At 41.2% G+C, this 21,231-nt stretch overlaps 1 protein-coding gene across 1 annotated transcript in view; it reads left to right on the forward strand.

The window, feature by feature from the left end:
- The first annotated feature begins 1,775 nt into the window (after nt 1-1,775).
- LOC123026286 (cytosolic phospholipase A2 epsilon-like) overlaps nt 1,776-21,231 on the forward strand; it is a 38,425-nt gene continuing 18,969 nt past the window's right edge. Inside the window, exons 1-10 of the mRNA XM_044435720.1 lie at nt 1,776-1,848; nt 4,529-4,665; nt 6,902-7,033; nt 8,509-8,549; nt 10,596-10,638; nt 13,062-13,122; nt 13,783-13,946; nt 16,144-16,233; nt 20,015-20,087; nt 20,924-21,141. Coding sequence (XP_044291655.1) covers nt 1,776-1,848; nt 4,529-4,665; nt 6,902-7,033; nt 8,509-8,549; nt 10,596-10,638; nt 13,062-13,122; nt 13,783-13,946; nt 16,144-16,233; nt 20,015-20,087; nt 20,924-21,141 — 1,032 coding nt within the window. The remainder of the gene's footprint in view (nt 1,849-4,528; nt 4,666-6,901; nt 7,034-8,508; nt 8,550-10,595; nt 10,639-13,061; nt 13,123-13,782; nt 13,947-16,143; nt 16,234-20,014; nt 20,088-20,923; nt 21,142-21,231) is intronic.

Here is a 21,231-nt window from a genome sequence, read left to right on the forward strand (position 1 = left end):
TTGCTGCAAGACTTCTAAATGCCTAAAAATTCTAATCCCATATATTTCTACATAAGATGGATCCTTACCTTATGTATCAAGGTTAATTCTGTTTTACATCATGAATGTGGGATTTGCGTGATAAACATGAAATACTTCACCAAGCATAAACTATGAACAATCATTTGATATTCATCACTCAAGCTATTGTGTACTGCAGTCTTATGCATTTTTTCAAAATTTAAGTCCACTGTGTCCAGTACAATTACTCCTCAGTAAGTATGCCTAGCAATGCATCTCAAGCCAAGAGCAATGTTTCCTTTTCATTATTCTATTTTTCCGAAGCCTTATTTACTGACAATTGGTTTGTTTAGATTCCACACTGCCCTCTCCCAAAATTTCCCGTATATATTGTTTATTGAGAAAATGTTGTACGCTGTACATTGAGAAAACAAAAATCACAACTACAGAAGAATTATACAACTGTAATGTCAACAGTGAAGAAACTGAAAATGTAAAAAGTTTTGCATACTCTGGGTCAGTCATCAATTTGCATACTCTGGGTCATCATCAAAAACAGTGTCAGCAGTCAAGTAATAAGAAGTAGACTGAGACTTAGAAGGGCAGCAATGAAAACTTGTTTGTTTGTTTTTAATTGAATATTTATTTATTTATTTAGAATTTTTGTATGCCATCCCATCACATAGCCTTGGGACGGCTTACATAATACAAATAAAATCCAGATTCACCCTGGATGATTCACTTTTGTGCCTCAGTAAAAATATTTTACAGCTTCACAGGGTAGAGCATTTTTTGTACATCAAGTGGTAACAGTACCAATTAAATCCATTTCAGTTCCATGTTGCAACACATCAAAATGTGGGAAAGACAAAGGGGGTGTGTGTGGGAATACTTCTGGGAGGCCCTCTATGTCACAACACACTGCCATCTAAAGAGGGCTGTGGAGGAAATAATTCAAACCAAGGCCTTTGATTTACCTAACAGCACCACTAGAGAGAGGCTTTGAAAGGCAGAATCTAATTTTCAAGGGTCTTGACAGCTAGAATATTTTTTCCTTTGGAAAGAGAGGGCAGGAAGAATCAACCCATGCTATCCATTCCACAGATCATCACTCTAACCATTGAGCCATCAGGAGCCAATAAAAGAGAAGCTCAGGTTAGGGCCCATGTAACCTCCCAGGTTCTCTGATCCACAGAATATCCCTCCTCCCCCTGAACACAGTGACTGGGGTGATTTTGATGTATCTCTCAATACTGAAGCTGTACTAGGTGTTGCAAGTGAGAATATAATTCTCAGGATGTTCAAATCAGGATAGCTCAAGCTTGTTGAGGTTCTCTCAATCCCACCTTGAAGCTTTTTTCTGAGTTGTGCCCTCATCAGACTGAAAGTTTGGCTTTTTTCTTCTCTCAAGAAAACCCACACATATTTGTGCATGCATATATTACATATTTGGACATTTTCTAAACACAAACATTATACAAATACTTTTTGTTTGCTTGTTTCCACGAAGACACATCATAAATTTGAATGTGTATGTACTTATGAACCAAGTTGCATTTGGTTCCATGTTTTGGTTCCAAAAGATGAAAACTGGATACATTCCAATTAAAATGAAACTGAAATTAATGTTTCATAAATTCCTCAGCAGCAACCCCATGTACTTTCTAGCAGGTAGTGCTACTCAAAACATCCTGACCAAATGTAAAAGCCCTGTACTCTATAATTTATTGCAGTGTACAAATACGGCTATAAACATTTTGTTTTTTGTTTTGCAGATGGAAAATTCTCCTTGCAATTTGCTGTCTGTGAAAATCATACAAATAAAAAATCTACAAAAAGCAGATTTATGTGAGTATCCCGGTCCTTCCACACTTCCACGTCAACACTTACTTCCAATGGGATAGCATCACCAAATTGCTGTGAGGGGCTATAAGCACAGAAAAGCTGCTAAGGCAATCAATATTATTCATTCATTTCTACTTTGTTCTTTCCACCTATTCTTTTAAAGAGACTTTTATGGTGGCATATTTATTTTAAACTTATTGTGTATGTGGATAAAAAAGAAGAGCAAACATAGACATACTCCAAAGCCCCAGAAACTGTAATTCCCAGAGATTTTTGCACTGAGTTCTTCAAGATAAATGCAGGTTAAAGGAACAGTCCTGTCCTTTGCATCCCCTTCTTGTCTTTGCTGCTGAAAGGTACCCTGTGGGGGAAGATTTTGACTCAGAATTTTTTAAAGTCATCGTTTCAAGGTCTCCCAACCATTTTTAAAACATTTCTGCCCCACTCTGGTATTTCTGCCTTTGTGGTGATATTAAAAAAGTCCCCCTTCCCAAAAACCTTTCAGACCATCAGATCATGGCAGAACTGTAAAATGACCCACCCTTCACTTGTATGAAAAAATACAATTTATACACCGCCCCAAATGTCTGCAGTGATGCACGATCCTTCCTGTTCATACAGAAGAGATGTGCTTTTAAAATTAATTTTCCTGTGAATTGATACGCTGAAACAGAACAAACTTGCCCCTCCAACGGTCTTGATGTTTGGACCAGATGATTTGCCTCCCTTTTTGTGGGAAGCAACACTCAAAGAAAGGGTTGGATCCAAGATCTGCCAAGACCACTGCAGAAAGGGCTTTACCTGCAGATCTCTGCTTTTTATTTCAGGGGGCTCCCCTCCACACTGCAGTTCACCCCTGAACAGGTTCTCCTGACTTATACCATCTTAAGGAGACTGGAAGGCCTGCCCTGGAAAGTGGGGGCAGAGAAGTCTACTTACAGGAGTACAGTTGATCTGGCTTCAGTCTGGGTTCCAACTCTAAGTGATCTGAAATCCTGTGCTAATGCAGACAGACAACCTGTGTTACTTATTGATAAGCCATCATTTGCAACACTAGCCGTGAAGCCTACCTGTTTGCATACCTTTTACCAGAGCTACTGTGCTCTCTGTCCTTTGTGAAGCACCTCAACTGGGTATTAGCATGAAAAGCATTGTAAGCCCAGGCAGAAATCAAGAACAGAGTGCCAAGAAGTGTTGATGAGTTTTCTGCCTGTTGGTTTAACCCATGGGTCCTCAAACTATGGCCTGCAGTACAGATCCGGTCCGCCATGCCCATTTATCTGGCCTGTGCCGCTGCCCGCTCGCCACGCAGGCGGGAAGGTGGTGGCTTGCTCACTCGGAGATGGTTTCGGACTCGCTGGGAGATCTCCAAGCGCGCAAACCGCTGCTGCACGTGCCCGACACCGCCTCACCGGCCTGTGCACCCAGGCACCCCCGCCTCACTGGCCTGTTCGGGTCGCCTCCGTCTTTCAACTGGCCCACTATTGAAAAAGTTTGAAGACCCCTGGTTTAACCTGTTGCTTGAAGATACCTTCTTGGTAAGACTTGTTTTGGTTCTGGCTCTGACATCAACAGTGCTACTAACCTATATAAGCACAAATGGCTGTTCTATTTCTTCTGAAGGCAGAAAAAGACAATCAGAAAGCAGATCTCTGCTCATGCATTAGGTTTTTGAAACCACCCTGTCCTGAAGGTGGAAGGTGCTGAACAACTTTTTTTTTCTGCAGGCGCTTTGAGAGTGGTGAGACGTTGTTCTCCCTTTATTGCTTGCCATAGTCTCACCCAAAATTTTAAATTACATTTGATGTTAGTCATGACAATGTGAGTTTATTGTTTGACTGTTGTGTATAATGTCAGCTTTTGAAGCTTTGTGCGTTGAGCTGACTGAAAATGTCACGTTCCAGTGTGGATTTTGCAGTGTTGGATTTTGTCTGTTGCTCCTGGAGCTTTTCCTGCTTTTGGATGGGAGAGGCTTTTGTGTACAATTGTTACTTGACTGTAGGTGAGTGTGAATAAGACAGCTCATTTGTAGTGGATCCTAAAGGCACGTCAGATAGCCTTTGTTCAGCCACTCTGTCAGAATAGTCCTACACACTCATCAATTGCAACTGAGTAGCAGTTGTTCCATATGCCTTGTGCAGGATACAACCACAACAGTACAAGCCTCTGAGCATATGCTGTTTCAAAGCTTTTTGTAGGCTAAACCAGCTTTCTCCAACCTGGTGCTTTTGGATGTTTTGGATTTTGACTGCCATCAGCTCCAGCTGGCATGGCCAATAGTCAGGATTCCTGGGAATTTAGTCACAACTCTCAGTTCTTGAGCAGGTTATTTTTCTTCTGGTTTCCCCAGTTTGCCTTCTGGGAAATTCTGTGTGAGAGCACCCACACAGTCTCCTAAAGATTCCCATGGACCCAAATACATTGGAGACCCTGGTCTAAAGCATCCAAAGGATGCCGCACTGGAGAAGCTAATGTCAGCATAAATTCATGTTGGGGAAGCTAACGTCAGCATAAATTCAAGCTCAACATAGATTAATCATGAGCAAAGGTATGAGATACAGTTATGATCAAATGACTTACTTCCTAAGTATTGTCTTGCTGTCAATTGTGTGAGATATTAACCATCAGAAAAAAATTATTTGTGTCCTAAGGATTCAGCTTAAATTGTGTCTTTTTAAAACAGTCAGCCAATCTGATTGCTATGTGAGCTTGTTTCTGCCAACGGCTTCATCTGAAAGGGCCCAAACCAAGGTGATTAAGGACTGCAAAGTTCCAAAGTGGAATGAAACATTTTGCTTCAGGATACAGAATCGGGTCAAAGTAAGGCAAACTTTCAATGAATAATCATTTTGACAGGATCCTTTATCCATTTCAGACAATTTTCTAACTAAATTATTAGCTGCAAAGAGGCTTTAACCAGGCATAATTGTTTGCTTGAGTATGAACAATGAGACCAGGATTGGTTACTTTGTTTCTGCAAGAAAAAGGAATTTTTTCCAATGTTGATCATCAAAAATGCTTTTTCTGAACATTTATCTTCTGGACATTTCTTGCACAATATAGGAATTGCTGGTGGTTGCTGCCATTTTTTTAAAAAAAGTTTTTATTGAAAATGTATTTTTGTATAGTATATTAAAAGAAAAATGAACAATACACAAATATTAAAAGTGTAGCATGAAAGAGTTAATATAGCAATAGTTAATTTGGTTTCCTTTTGAATACACAGTGTAAGGAACAAAACCCACAAGCAAAAAAATAACATCTATCAGCACAGTAGACAAATATGGTTTTAAGGAACTGTACCAATCTCTAGGGGTCTGATAAAGCCAAAACACCCCACTGTAGATTTGAATATGCTAGGAAGAAATTAGAGTACCTGCCCAAAAATAATATACAGTTTATTGAATACAATGATGAAATATGAATGAAGACTATAAAACTTACATTCCCATTAACTGTGGCCATTTGGATTCCCTGCATAGGTCAAGGGATGCTCCATGGCCCTCCCAGTTTACCTGGGTAAGGGACATGTCAGTTGCTCTCCCCAGGCTGAGAACAAAATGACACTGCCTCTTGCCATGAATTTTATACCCTTTCTTTCCTCCACAGTTCTAGAGGCAAGACTGTACTCACAGACTCTAATGCCCTTTCCTGGGAGATAGGAGGTGTGTGTAAAGCTGCTTCAGTGAAGGAAACAGTTTTGCTTCTTAAATTCAAAAGTAGCTCTTATTTGGTGAAATCTACTTGGGGAAAGCAGCTCCAAGTTAATACATTACAGAAGCATAGTCTGAACCTGAGGACAAACTACACATTACATACTTTTCTAAATTAGACTGGAAACGTAGTACACAGGTGTTAGAGAGAGAGAAATATCTACTTAAGCCTCTGAAAGAAAGTGAGAGGCTCAAGAAAGTTTTCTCTGCTTTGTAGTCTTGAAGGATGTTCCTAAATCAAAAGATACCTGGTGATAAGAACAAGAAATGATATTTTTAGCCTGCAGAGTGGGAGTCACACATGAGCTCACTGAACAAAGGCTAGCACAAAGTTTATATACTAACATTCATGTCACATAAGTACTCTTAACCAATCATAGATGTATATATATGATGTCCATGGGGTCGCGATGGGTTGGACGCGACTTCACAACTAAGAACAACAACAAATGCATGCTACATATTATAGCTATATATTTTAATCTAATAGAAGCTTAGCGTATATTCTTTCTTCCCAGTACATCCCAGAAAGCTATGCCAAATTAGGAGAACTTCTATTTGTTTCCATCCACCCATACATATGTCTTCAGGTTTATCTAACTAGCTTTCTGTTTCACCTCTACAATTCCCTAACTAACCTTCTGTTTAACACTCACTGAAAAGGCAGATTTAATTCTCTCACCTGAAAACTGATTCCATCCCTTCCCCACATGGCAATCAGTGAGAAAGTTAAAAGCTGCCTCTCAGAGGGGAGGGGGTGGCTGGTGAAAGAAAGATTGAAGCCGCCTGCCCAAAAAGGGGCTACAGGTGAAGTGGAAGAGGGATGCTGCTTGTGCATGTGGGGCTCCTTTCCTGTCATGACTAGGTGCCTTTGGTGGCACAGGCGAGGTATGCGCTTGCACAGTTTGTGAGTCCTGATTCCTGGTGAGCACCCCGCAGACGCTGGAGGTGATCAGCAGTAACTCAGACCCTGGGCCACTGCAAAGTTGACCAGAGTCTGGGGAGCTGAGCCCTGGGAAGGCAATGCATTCTCACCCTCACATCGGTTCCTCACACATCCCTTCATGTCAGTTTACACAGGGCTGCATCCCATTGCAGCTGTGTGAATCAACAGGCTTAAGGTACAGAACTTATTCTACACTGGAGCGGTAAGTTTAGAATAGAATGCAAACTAGATCATAGTCTGTCATTCCTCTGCTCTCCACCTTTCACCTTGCGTTTCTGTTCTGTTTTCCTGCCATGCGGAAAGAAGACACTGACCTCTGAAGGTGTCTCTCACACCTGAAGACTTGGTGCTGCTCCAGGACCAGGACATGATGACCTAACTTTCCTTCTCTTCTCAGAATGTCTTAGAGCTGATGGTTCACAATGGGAACAGCTGCCTCATGGACAACCAGCTGCTCACTGTCCTTTTTGATGTTTCTAAAATCCAACTTGGAGAAACTGTTTGCCTCACCTTTCCATTGGATCCAAAAGTAAGATGCCCGAACTGCAGGCCACCGGAAGGATATTATTACCAAGCAGAATTACTGCCAGGTTTATCATGGGGAGGAGAGGGTTGTTGGAATGAGAAAGACAGTTGCTCTTGGCCCACACTCTCAAGGCCTGCAGATTGGCTTTTGGAGGAGGAGGAGGAGCAGGAGGGGCCTTGGAATGTGTGCCAATTCCATATGTCGAGATGAGAGAAGCAGAGACGCTTATCTCAAGGCCAGAGTCCCCAGGTAGGCAGGCAGTCCCCAGACCATGAGAAGGGAGGGGAAGAGGCAGGTGAACATGTAACACAGTAGAATCGGACTGGGTTCAGGCAAGAGAACAAGCAATGGTGGATTTTTTTAACCACTGTTCATCTGGCGTGTTGTCTGAATCCAGTGGTGTTGTATTTCACTATAGTAAATTTGTCATTTAGAAACCAAGATAAGAAAAAAACAGTTTGTTCTATGGCTCTTCACCATGACTTGTGTTGTCTGAAGCCAGGATCTGGTATCCATATTCATGATATGTAATTACCAGAGAGTGGAAAAGTGGCAAGTGTAGAGCTTCATTCTGGGTGTTGTGCATCTGGAAAATACTTTGGTCAGTAAAGAGTATTTTTCAAGAAGGGTCCATGGCATTGGATGTGTGAAGGGAAGAACCCCAGCTCATGTCACATCCTATCCTGGTAGTCCCAGTCTTCCTCCTTCCCTGCTCCCCTTGGACACTTTCTATACCCCTTCTCTAAGGTTGTTCTTGGAGGGCACTATCTGCACCAGCAGTAGATCCTCACCTCCAGGGACAGAGCTCTTTTCTAGCCTTTCATAGGGGAATCCAAAGAGACCTATGGCTCCCTAAATGCTGTCAAGGGGCATAGGATTGCTCTGCTCAGTTCTAACCCTTCACCACAGAGCTAAGGAGAGTAGGGGAAGCAAAATGATGTTTGAAAGAATACAGGAAACCACGAGATGGAGAGTGACACTAGCCTCCCCAGAACTGCCCTTGTCTTTGTCCTGGTTGAATAGAAAGCAAGCTGTGCTAGTTAGGAATGAACCGAGCCCCATTTTGGCAGAAAGCAGAATGGAGCCATTCCACTGTACTGCAGCTCCAGGGGGGATTGTGCAAGAGGATTGCTTTTATAGAGCGCCCACAGCCACTACATGGCATGGCCATAATCAAAGGTCCCAGAAGAGCAGGGCATACGATGGTAGAGGCCCCCTGTCCTCTGTTAGGTACGTGGACCAGGAAACAGTCTCTCTGGGAGGCAAGCCAGGTTTGTTCAGAACAGACTTGGTGCATAGGTGAGATTGAATGCCAAGGTGCTGCTTTCTACCATATATGCGGATCATACATCTTATTGATTTGTCATGTTTGTATCAAAATATCTGATGGATCATGCTTGTGCATGAGTTTTTCTGGCTTCTTATAAGGCAGTTGCTAAGTTCTTCATAGCAAAACAAAAATATTTGTCATTTCACAGGTTCAAGAAGAGCTGGAAGTGGAATTTAGTCTGGAGAGCATGTAAGTGCATCCCAGTAAGATGGCATATCGAAGACCCCAAAACACCAGGAAAGGGCTCTCTCTGCCCACTGTGAAGGATGTGGTAGGAAGGGCTTTATCAGGGGCGCAAACAGGGTGCGTGTCTGCTCACTGTGCTGGCACTGTTGTGGGACATGACTTGCCCAAACGTGTAAGTCCAGAGTAGGGAACTTCTTCTACCCCCCAGGGCTAAATCCCATTGTGGAGAGGGCACTAGGGGTGCCATTCCCACATTTCCCCATGATTTTCCATGAAGCCAACACATGGGAAGGTCTGCATGGCAGGAAGCTCCACTTGCTTGCTTTTGGGTAGGGGAAAAGGGGGTGTTGGCCTCCCTGGCTTGGAAGGACAGAAGCACGCAGCAGCTCCTTCTCCTGGGTTTTTGGGAGTGGGACAAGAGAGGAGGAGCTGTCTTTTTTTAATAGCCGTATCTTTGCTTCTTCACTTCTTTGTACCCACACCTTCGTAGCTACGGGGAAGGTCTGCACGGGAAGGCATTGCACTTGCTTGCTTTTGGAGGGAAGGAATGGGGCACTGCTGCTGGTCTCACTGGGTTCACCCTGTAGGGGCTGTGAGGACAGCAGCAGGCAGGGCCACATTTTCCCTCCCCATGCTTTTGTGGGGGCAGCAGGAGGAACTGTAAAGCCCCCCTTTTGCTCTTTCACAAAGTTAATTGAGCTTAAAGCAAACAAAAACAAGGGGCACTTAAACGGCCATTTCAGTGCACACTTCTCCTTTTCACCGTCTCCTGACATGTTCTCAGGAGATAATGCAAACGCCGTCAAGCTAGCAACCCTCACCAACAGAGCCGGTGCGCATCCAGCTGTGGTGCAGGAAAATGTCATGAAAAGTGTGGATATCTCCAAGCCATGAGGAACGAGGCTATAGCAGCACCATGAGGAAACCTTGGCCAGATGAGGTACAGTGCGGATCCTCCTTGTTCCTGCTGCACCCAACCTCCCACACTTTGTGTACAGTGGAAAGCTAGCTCGTCACATACGGGCTGAAAAGGATTGACTTGACTCTCTTGAACTCACCCTACACTGCTGTGTTGGGGGCCTTTGTGTTCACTAAAAATTAGGTTGGTCACAATTTTGGTGGAGATGGGGTGAGTGCTGAGAGACAACCCTTTCTAAAATGACTCATTAGTGGTCTCATTTTTATACTGGCCAAGGCTTTCTGGGTGGTTAACAAAGAGAATGGCATTAAAATAATAAAAGTATTAAACCAGTGCAGTTTTGATCAAATTGGAATAGCAGTAGTACAGCGAAATACAGTATCAAAGCTAAGATTAAAAAGTTAACTACTAAAACATGGGCAAATAAAAACATTTTCACCTGGCACTGAAGGGTAGCAAGTAGGTTCCAGGTGCACTCTTTAATTGCCCGTGTTCTAGGGATCAGGTTAATTTTGCTCTTTGTGGCTGAGCCTCTGGCAGATTCAGAACCTAAGGTAGCCCCATGACTTGATGCTTTTTCAGGTACTGGCTTGTCATTCTTAATACATTTGGCTGTAGTTACCCTATATTTTTGTGTCTTGCCTCATCATCTCGGCATGTGCTGCCAGAAGCCTGCAAGCCATGCTGCATGTTGCTCAACTCGACCTGTGTCTCGGTTTTCCTGAAACCTTACAAAGTTTCCATTTTGTGCCCCTAAAGGTCACATTAGCCACTTCTCTAAGTGTCTTGTTTTATTAGATTATGCAGCAGCAATGAAACGGAGCCAAGCAAATTAACACAACCAGATCTGTGTACTGTAAGGGGGAGCCTTCAATGAGAGCAAAAACTCAATTTGCAGAAGTTCCCCCTAGCTAATTTTGGGGGATTTTCTTCTCTTCCACAAAACATACCTCAGGAGGTGCTGTGTATGTGTAGCATTTTCAAGTTGCAGAGGGGCTACCATGAGAAGGCAGGGAAGAGGAAATCTACTTTCACTCATCTTTTATCCAGCTTAGATCTGGATCTAACTCTAAAATTTCAGGTACATTATTGAAGACTAATTATTATGTCAACTCTATTTTGTTTTGCAGTCCTGTTCCTGATGAGCATATTGCTACTAATGGTGTTTTAGTGGTAATCTCACCTTTGCTTTATGATTTTACCTTTTTAATCATATAGTAGTTATGGACACATGACTATGATATCTGACTGTAGTCTTAAAGCCTCTGGATTCTAAAATAATTTGGCCAACTAAGCGAGTGTGGTAAGGAAAGACAAAGTCCATGAACTGCCAATTTAATTCAGCAGTGGTTTGTTTTGATCATGTGAATCAGATTGTAATGTGGCAACCGAGGAGAAAGTCTTCTCTATCGTGATGCCCAACCTCAAGCAGGGAATGGGGCATTCATGGGGGTATAATACCGTCTTCATGGACTAGTGTGGACTCTGCTGTCCTTTCGGCACCATTGTTTAGCCAGAAAATTTAGGCTGGCTACTCCGACCTGCTTTTATTTTTACTGGCTTTCAAAAACTCTTTGATCATTGTATGGTACAGATTTTATTGGCTTTGAAAGAAACCAGCCATGGGTTAATATGTCAACTTCAAACAATGGCTTAATATCTTGGTTTGTGCTAAAGTTGTTCCCCATAGTTTCCTGGTTCAGACTGAAAGGAGAAAATAGTCAGTTGGGCTTCTTTGTTTGATGATGAAGCAAAAGGGCTGCACACATGGCAAAAAGGCCTTTTTCGGATCTTGACTAAATAAGATTTTATGTTAAAAGAATGTTGGATTCACTGAACTGAGTAACCCTCTTTTTCATTTCGAATATACTCTTGAAACTAATCAAAAAGTCAAGACATAATTTTATTAAATATAGGTAATGAACAAAGATTAATACAGATAACCATATATACATTTAATTCTATTAACACCTAGGTTAGAAGGAAAAATTCATTTATTCATAAATGACCCTTCATCAAAAAGGTATTAGGACAGTAAACAATGAGAATAAATAAAATGGCACACAATGCAAAAGTAGAATAAGAACAGTAGCATAACAAGGATTCAACAAATGTTCAAAAGGCAGCAAAAATAAAACAGGGCAGAGTAACCAATTTAAAATGTCTGTCCAAACAAAAAGGTGTGAACCTGGTGGCAAAAGGACTGCTGAAGTCCATGGGAGGGTCGGGGCATCATAACAAAGACAATATACTGTTTTATACACTATATATATGCTATATACAGTTCATCTGACAAGGCACACTGAGGAATTTAAATTGATGGTGCATACCAGCATGTTCTAGGAGTGAATACTGAATTATCTCTTTGTCATATTATTTTTAATATTAATTTTATTTTATACTGCCCAAGAGCAGAAGCGCCCAAATAAGTGTGCCCAAGATTGCAGTCATCCTCCCTAACAGAGCAATCCTAAGTGGTATCAGAAGGAAGTGAAGTGTGCTGCGCAGGAAGTGTGGGGCTGGTAGGTTTGTGGAGCCAGTGAATTCCTCCCACCCCCCACCCCCCATGCGTGCCTGCACATGCGCACACACAGTCACTAAGCAATTTTGTGGAAACCCACACTGGCACACCTGGGGGTCCTGATTCTGGCAGCCATTGAGTGATTGGAGGGACTCTGAATCCGGAGAGTCCATTTCTCTCTGCACCCACCCTTGATATGCTGCTTGGAGTTTTATGCCTACTGCCATGGGGAGAACATGGCAAGAAGAAGCTCTGCTCCACACAGAGGGCCTTGTGGGCAGAACCAGCGCTGTTCAGTCATCCACTTCTAAGCAAGAGCATAAGCTCCCATTGCTGGGGTTCCCATTAAAATAAGGGAAGGAATGTGACCCTAACACCAGCCTCTCCCAATGCCGCTCCCTTCCGGACTTGCCTGCTTCAAAATGCCCCATCCTGGCAGGGTCTCAAATATACTATTACGCTCATATTAAGCACTCCCCTATCTGAAGGTCCTCTCCATTGCCTAGGAGAATGTTTGCCCAGCTAAGGTTCCCTCAGAACAAGTGATCTAACTTTGAAATCTCACCAGAGGCTTATTGCCTAGCCTCAGACAGGTATAATTAACTCCAGAAATCTATAGAAAGAAAGAGAAATCACAGCTACACCTTAAAAGCTGCATGCCTAACCAGAAATCTAGACACAAAACTGTGCATGACAAACTCCTTGATACTACGGTGATCTTCTGTATTTCCACCACACCACCCAGACAGTATCTCTGAAGGTTAGGATTATTCTGCCCATCATTATTTTAAAAAAGTGTAATCAAAGATTTACATTTACACTGCTGGTTAGACAATTTCAGAACAAAACAGCATAATATGTGGATCATGTGTACCTTTTATGGCTGAGTATTCCTGAAAATGTATGTTAATATCATATATTTAAAATAGTTAAATGATCCTGGCCCTACCTTTTATCAGCATATTCAGGCTGTTTCTAGTTTGTTTTTAAAGTTGCTGTAGCTGTCACTTTATAACTATCTTAACTTGGCCTGAAAGATTTTACCTTTTGTTCTTTTGACTTTCTCTTCTGATAGTCCCGTGAAGTTTCCTGTTTGGAGGTTCAAGTTAATGGAGGAAAAATGAAGGAATCAAAAGGTTATACTTTACATTCTAAAATATCGGTTTCAAGCGTATGGTTTTAAAAATTTAAAGCCTTTTATATCTCACTTTTGGACTTTTATAAATGTTATTATTTATTTATTTTAAGCTGCAATAAGTTAACTAAAACTCTCTGTGTTCTAATCTGGACATGGATCATATGGTTTTGTATCGGATTTAATAAAGAATGAATTTATTAAGAGTTCTTAAATGCCCCTAAAACCATTAGGCTCTTCTAAGAAGCTGCCTGCCAGTCCTGGTTTTGAGGGCAGCACTGCTGGAATAAATCTGCATATCTCTGTTCAGGTCATCTCTATTTGTTTACTGCTTATGATCCAGTGTCATCACAAATAAACAAATCAATATATTGCAAGGCAGATAAATTAAACATAAATTAGTGGAAAAGATAGATAAATACTACACTGACCAATTCAACCCAAGGATAAAATTCAGTGATGCCAGTTTCCAGTTCCAGTTTCAAGAATCAAATGAAAGAGAAAAAAATAAGATGTATCTCTTGTCACAACAAACGGCAAACTATTGTGTCCTTTTCTTACTTGTAAAGTACTTGTGTTCGTGGCAGTGTTCATGAACTGAATTTTTAAAATATGGCCACAGTAATAGTGGAGTTATCTTTGTCCTTTTTCTTTCCTGTAGAGGAAATCTTCAAATTTACTGTGGAAGGATCCTTTGAAGAAAGCCAGGACCTTTTGTTGGGCTCTGACCTGCATCTTGTGGATCCTCTTGTGTTTCACTACATCAAATATAACAAGTCTGCATTAGAAATTGAGCATCCAAGAAAGTCACACGTTACAGGCTGTGTATGCTTTTAAAGGATGTTTTAATTTTAGTGGGAACATAACACAACTTTCAAGCAATTTTATTTTAGAGTAAAATATTAAGGATATGTTTTCTAAATACATATTTGTCTCCACAAAAATGTGATAGATAGATAGATAGATAGATCATTAGCATGGCTACAGAGAGGAGGAAAACTGCAAGATAAAAGAAGGCTACATACTATGAAAGGCTAAAGTAGATGTGACAGGGTATTATTTATATGTTAGGTACAACACAAATAATTATAGAATTAAATCAGTGGATGAGTGGCCTAGTCCCTGACTGAAGTGGTAATTAATGGACATAGTACCCTCAATATAGTTAATAAACTTCCAAAGATGGGAAATCAATTTTATTTATTACATTTCTATACCCTCCCCCCATTGCCAAAGATCTTTTGGCATATCACAATAATTAAAACCATTAACTACAATATGATGAAATACAAGATCAAGATTAAAACTACAGTATAAAATAAAAACAAAAAGCAAAAGTAAACCTAGCTGCAATCCAAACATTTAAAATGCAGAAACAAAATTAATCCATAAAGATCCTTTTGTCTCTGAACATTCTAAGAGCTGTTGAAATGAACATTGAGCCAAAAATATTCCCCCTGTTCCACAACCCCATTAATAGGCTCAAATGTGGGACAGTCATTTGGTGATTTCTCTGGAAGAGAATGAGATAAATTCTTGAAAACGGAAGTTTCTGTGGGATTACTGGAGCAAATGGCAGTGGCTTTTTTCCCACTTGCTCTTTTCCAAAATGGCCAGTGCTACCAATGATAACCCAGCAGGGCCACCATGTTTCTTCACAATGTCCCACTTGGAACAGTGCTTTTCCATACAGTGGTGCAGCTAGACCAGATCTAGGGCCCCACAGCTAGAATCCCCAAATGAGTGGCAGCAGAGAAAAGTCACAGAAGCAACATGTTGGTGCTACAATATAAGTGAGTCTAAAATGCAAAACTGCACATTCTCAGAGTGCATTTGTTTTTAATGTGGGTTTGCAAACAGGTCTTGTTGTTCTTGCTACTGTTGTTCTAGCATATCAGGAACAGAGTAGCAAATGTAAATCATAGATTGTGCATGGGAGGGTGGGGGGAGAAGATAAAATGTAGTTGTTTCTAAAGGACCATCCCATAGAGTCATTGAGTTCAGGGTCTAAATAGTTAGCTGTATACTGACTCCAGAAGCATTGCAGGGAGAGACCCTTGAGTACTTGCTGTTTCTCTTTGAAAGAAAGTGTTCCAAATGGAACTTTAGGCCCAGTCTTAGGTGAGACTGTTAGCTAGTAAATTCCAGCTCTGTAGTGTCATGTTACAATCTGCTTCTAAAACATTTTCATTGGAGTGGGATCTGTTAAGAACTGTTGCAGAATGTCCTGGAAAAGCCCTTAAAACCTTCCCCTGCAGCATTAATATAACTCCTCTTGTGCAGAGATTGACCTGTTTTTCTCATGTAAATAGCATGAAGATACTGTTGCCAGATGGTAAATTACCAAATTTGACACATTAACTTCAGCTCACTACAGAAAAGAATTGTCTTTCCTTAGGTATTTTACCTGCTCTACTGACCTTGCTATACATTTCCAGCATCTCTTGCTTTAGTCAGGGGTTGTTTTCACTTACACTGATTGGAACATCTTCATTTGATGAGATTTTATATCCATTTAGATAGTGCACTTCATGCAATCTCTTGCATTGTACTGCCATAACACATACTTCGGGTGATCTCTTTGTACTCAAAGTCCTGTTGTTCTGGGGCAAGACTGAACATTCTCCAATGAAAATATGTAGCTCAGTTGGAATAGGCTACAGGGACAAAGGTGGAAGTGAAATTGCATTCTGCCACTTTTTTGGAGTGAAATACTGCCACTCCTTGTGGAAATTTACATATGTTTATGCAATCAGCTTCCAAAAATCTCATGGATCTAGTACAGTTGGCCATTTTGCACAAATTGGCACCTGAAAGCACATGGCCTTCAGTATTATGGGAAATCATTATGTGCTGTTAGGACAAATTAAAACCTTTTTGAACAGTAAAGCACATTATCCTGTGCAAGAATAAGATGGGACTTATAGGACTGTTTTCTGCCAAAACAAGCATAGGATTCTACCCTAGCTGACAGGTGCTTGGGTGCTAAAGAGTTTTTGAAATCTTGTTCTTTGCCTTGTAGTCTTTTTCTAGAGAAAATGCAGATGAAAAGGTCTGTCTCACTTTGCCTCTGGATTCACATCATATGGAAAAGAAAGTAACTATAGCTAAGGTAATGACTGTTGCTTTCCGTTAATAACGTATTTCAGGTGTATAAACTTGCACTGACGTAAGTGATTCTGGGGTGGCTTAAACAGTATTCTAAGTATATTATGGATCATTTCTTCTAGTGAACATTTTCATTATCATTTATACTATTCTATGATCATTAATGTGTTACTTCTTAGAAAATTACATGGACAGATGCTTGTTGCCAAAGAGAATTTACAACCTAAATGGATCTCAGGGAAATATGGCGGGGGAAGAAGGAGGGAGACATAAAGTCTCATTTCATCTTCCAAATTTAGCCAAATTTCATCAGAATATTTTGTAATTTTGCTGTACCATGAAGCGGTCTGAGATCACACGGATGTGTCTGCAGAGCACCATTATTCTGCTAGCGCTTCTTCTACCTAAATGCTGCTTTGTCTGTTCACTGGACCAATTCTTTGTAGATTGATAGAAGAAGCATTTTTCTATTAGAGATGAATGGATTCAGGGTGTGTATCTGTAGAGAAGTCAAAGAAAAGGAAATGACTAAATGGCGTTTATGTGTAAGGGGGAAACTCTGCTGGCTCAGATGGTCTGTAGCAGTGGATGAGGAAGAAATGGGTAGAAAGGGCTGGGCAAAGCCTGGTTGAGGAAGGAAATTCACTCCCTCTTGCCCTTGACAGGAAGGATTTTGTTAAGAAGGCCAGCTGAGGGTGCTGCAGTAACAGCTGTGGAAGTCATTATCCATAGTTTATTATTATTATTTATTTTATTATTATCTTTGAGTACCTACAACAAGGGAGGTGCTACAAGTGGAACAATGCCTGATTAGTGAAGGCAGAAGTTTGCCTCATTAGTATTTGTGCAGGAGAACAGGGAGTTGTAAATGGGAGCAAACTGGAGGGAGTAGAAATTGCCTGTCTTCCTCTTGGAAATGCGGACAAGTGATGTCAAACATTTCTTCCAGATGAACAATATTTGATGTTGTCACAGGGTGTTAATAATGTTTCATAATTCTTTAATCTATAGGATGAAACAATTGATCTGTGTGTAAAGATAAAAGATTGGTAAGAACATTTTTATCTATATATCTACTGTATATTCACACTCAGGGTGACTAGCAATGAGCTACTCTAAATGAGGCTGTTTAACCTGTTCATTCTACCTCCATTTTTGTGGCAGAATTAAGATCAGAGCTGCACATGAATTAGGATGCAATTCTGTGGATTCCCAACATTGTCTGTGAACTGTGGGATTATTCAGAGTCCCTGCCTTGAAGTCCTGTGACCTCAGTGCTCAGACTCCAAAGGTCAAGCCCGGCGGCGGCTTTTGCAGCTGGTGTGAGAGAATCACGCAAACTGCCTTTCTGAGGTCACAGCAAAGAGGCTTGCTGAGGATGGGTGGGGCTGGCACTTATTGATGGTGCATTCAATTCAGGCAGAGCTCTACCCCTCACCCCCATGCTCCTTCATCGAAACAGCTGATGGGCAACACACGGGACACAAGGCCCAGCAGCAACAGTGATAGCCACTGTTCTGCCTCATTCCATGCTTTGGATGCTTGCGAGCCTCCGAATTCAATGCATTCTGGGCAACAGGGAGGAGGTGGTGTTGCCTGCACCCTTTTCCTTTCCCCCTTTCCCTTTCTGCTAGGTGATGTTGTGCTTTAATGGCATGGGGCAAGCACACTGCTGGATACAAACACTATGTTTTGGCAAAAAGCACCGAATTTGGCAAAAAGCACCCATGGCAAACTCCTCCTTAAAATTGCTTTTGAGAAACAGAAGTGAAACTGCAGCATTGCCTAAAGGGCCATAAACAACTGTGAGTGAGCAAAGACAAGCCATAATAAAAACCTTTCCTAGAAGAGCTCAGCCATCAAAACCAGTAATACAATAGAATAAGTTTCTAAAATAATACTATCAGTGTAATAAAAGCGAATAGCTGGAGCAGATAAAAATACATATCTGGTAAAACAAATGACTGCCTGAATATGGAAGTCTTTTCCATCCTGTGAAAACTGTTAAGAGTTAGTACCAGCAAGGGATTTGGAGAAATCCACAATAGATCCAAATGAGTCTGGATTTCTCCAAAACTGAGCTGTAGATTCCACGGCAGACTGGGTTTTTCCGAGTTGTGCAGAGCAGGGTCCCCCCCCCAAACTTTGTGGGGCAGTTTCTCCTAATGTACATTCACATAAGTGCATGGCTGCATGACAGCACACTTGCACTAATGCATGTGTGTGCAAATGGAGTGAAAGACACATGTATTCTCCTGTCAGGGATCAGTGAGCAGATGGCTGAACGAAAGATGCTTGACATTCTGCAAAACACAAGTGGAGTGGATTTAACAATATCTGCACACCCCTAGTTCCAACCTAGCTTTAGGGCAGAGAATTTTGCAAGGGAAGTATAGCAACAGAGAAGGAACTTGTCCTTGTTGGAGCATGTCATTTATTTCATAAGACTTGCTTAATTTTTACTATGACAAATGTAGGTCATTGCTTTTTAATTTAAAGTTCATTTATACCACTTAATATAGTCAGATCCCTGGGCAGTATTATACCTAGTGGATTATGATGAATTCTATTAATGGTTTCCAACATGCGTAATTCTTGATTCTAGTATACATAAACAATGGATTACAGTGCTGGGCTGTCCTGGGGCCAATTCTGCATTTTTTGCCTTCTTCATCTCTGGCTCAACAAGTCTGGAAAATCCATGGGAGAAGGAAGAGCTGCACTTTTTGGCAACCTGGTTATATTCAATGAACACCAGTGTTCATTAAAGAGACAGGACAGGAGTAATTTCAGAAGAAACGTCCCTTCCCCCTTGTATGGGGTACATGCAAGGGCTCAGCACATGCAATCTGGAATCCAATCAATGACCAGAGTCCTTGCTAGTACAGTCATTCACACAAAGACTCAGTTTAGGCATTTGAGTGGACATAGAGGGTGGGGCAGGGAGGGCAGATTCTATAGTTGTTACCCTGTGTGTAAGCACTGAATGTGTGGTTTGAATGCCTGGAATGGGCATTGAAACCAAAGGGACTCAAAGTGTAGCTGTGCCTTTAAGACACAAAGCTTTTAGTCCAATGTACAGAACCATCCCATGCATCCATAATCAGAAACAAGTCCTATTGACTTCAACAGGTCTTGCGTGTATGTAAATGTGATTAAGTGGAGAGGTTTGTGAGAGGTGAGATTTTTTAGGTTAGAAAATTGGCGAGCAAAATGAAACATGATAGAAGTGTACACTATTTAGCACATTGTGGCTCTTATGTTCTTAAGAACTTGGCCCTAAACTTATCCAAGTTTCTTTGCTTTGCACCCAATGGGTTGTTGCTTACTTAAACAAATGGAATGGTTTTGAAACACACACACACACACACACACACACACACAGGGGGGGGGGGGGAGAGAGAGAGAGAGAGAGAGAGAGAATTTATTTATTATTTATTAAATGTATTTATATTTATTAAATTTGTATAAAAGCCCATTACCATCATGCTCTCTGCACAGCCAGAGAGCATGTTTTCATCCTGACATGTTTGAAAATTAATACAGAACCATAAAGTTGGAAGGGACAATGGGGACTATCCAGTCTAACCCTGTGCTCAGCACAAGGCCTGCACTACAGGGTGCAACTGCTATAGCATCCCAGGCAGATGGCTGACCAGCCTCTGCCTGAAGACCTCTAGCAAGGGAGCACCCATTACCTCCCCAGGCAACCAATCCCACTGCTGAACAGCTCTCTCTGTGAGAAAGCCTCTTCAACTCTTTAGCCTACATGTGCTTTCCTACAGTTTCCACCCAATGGTTCTAGTCTTGCCCTCTGCAGTGACAGGGAAGAAGTCTCTTCCATCACAGAGAGCTGGGGTAAGACTAGATGGGCTGGGAGGACCCTTCTGACTCGTTCAGTTTCTATGTTTCTTCATGGCTGCCTTTCATATGTTTGAACACTGTTATGTTTCAGGGAATCTTTCTCCCCATTTCTATAAATATAAATGGTGCAGTTTTTTAATGTACGTATTTTCTAGAAAACAATGGGTTATCCAGCTTTAACTTAACCTGAAATGCTGAATACTTAAAAATGATTTTTCAGCTCATACACATTCATACTGTCATTCAATAAAAATTGCCAGGGCAAGCCTACGTTAGAGGAACACACTCCCTCCCCCCACCAAGCAAATCAGCAAACATAAAACAAGAAATTCATACTAATTCTGTGAATTAATAATGTAATCTTAATTCTGTGAAATGAGAGCACCACACACTCTTTGTTATGTAGATAGAAGGGGAGGCGAATTCTTTCTCTCTGCCAATAATGGCAACAAAATCCACCTCTCTGAAGCTATTGCTTGCATTTTAAGGGAAGCTCAGATTCACCTCCTCCATGGTTCCTGGGTTGCCAAGTTTTTCCCCATGGCAGCAGTTGACCAAGAGTGCATTTAGTTGGGATGAGCTAAAGAATCAAATAATGAAAATAGATGGAATCAAAGGAAGTCTGAAAATCAAGAATATCCTTAAGTGTATAAATGCAGCTTCCATGTTATATGTGCATTGTGCATTAAATAAAACCAATATTTATTTTATTATTATTTTTGTTTGATGTGATAATTATCTCCTCCTCATCCTCCCCCCCACCCAATTTTCTATGCACACCTGCCTGTGTAGAGGTTCAGGTATCATTTGTCTTGGATTTTTTTTCTTAGTAAGAGCTCTGTATTGGACTGAGCAGATATTAAAATGCAGTACACTGACATTTCATTGTTGTGGGCATGGGCTACAATCAAGGCCAAAAGACCTAGATGTACGTTTGGGATATGAACTATGTTTGGATGAGCAAATACTAATGAAGAAACGAAAGAAGATCACTGCTAGTGCTTTAAAAAGGGTTCTCGCCTTCAAGGATGACTTGCAGGACCATGAGGTATGTGTGACACAGCTTGGTATGTATTCACTGGAATGAATTAAGGCTCTGGATAAGAAAAAAGAATACAGCAGGTTGTAGACATCCGGC

Source organism: Varanus komodoensis, unplaced genomic scaffold (assembly GCF_004798865.1).
Source record: "Varanus komodoensis strain SLA01 unplaced genomic scaffold, ASM479886v1 scaffold3, whole genome shotgun sequence".
In the NCBI taxonomy this organism is placed as follows: domain Eukaryota; kingdom Metazoa; phylum Chordata; class Lepidosauria; order Squamata; family Varanidae; genus Varanus; species Varanus komodoensis.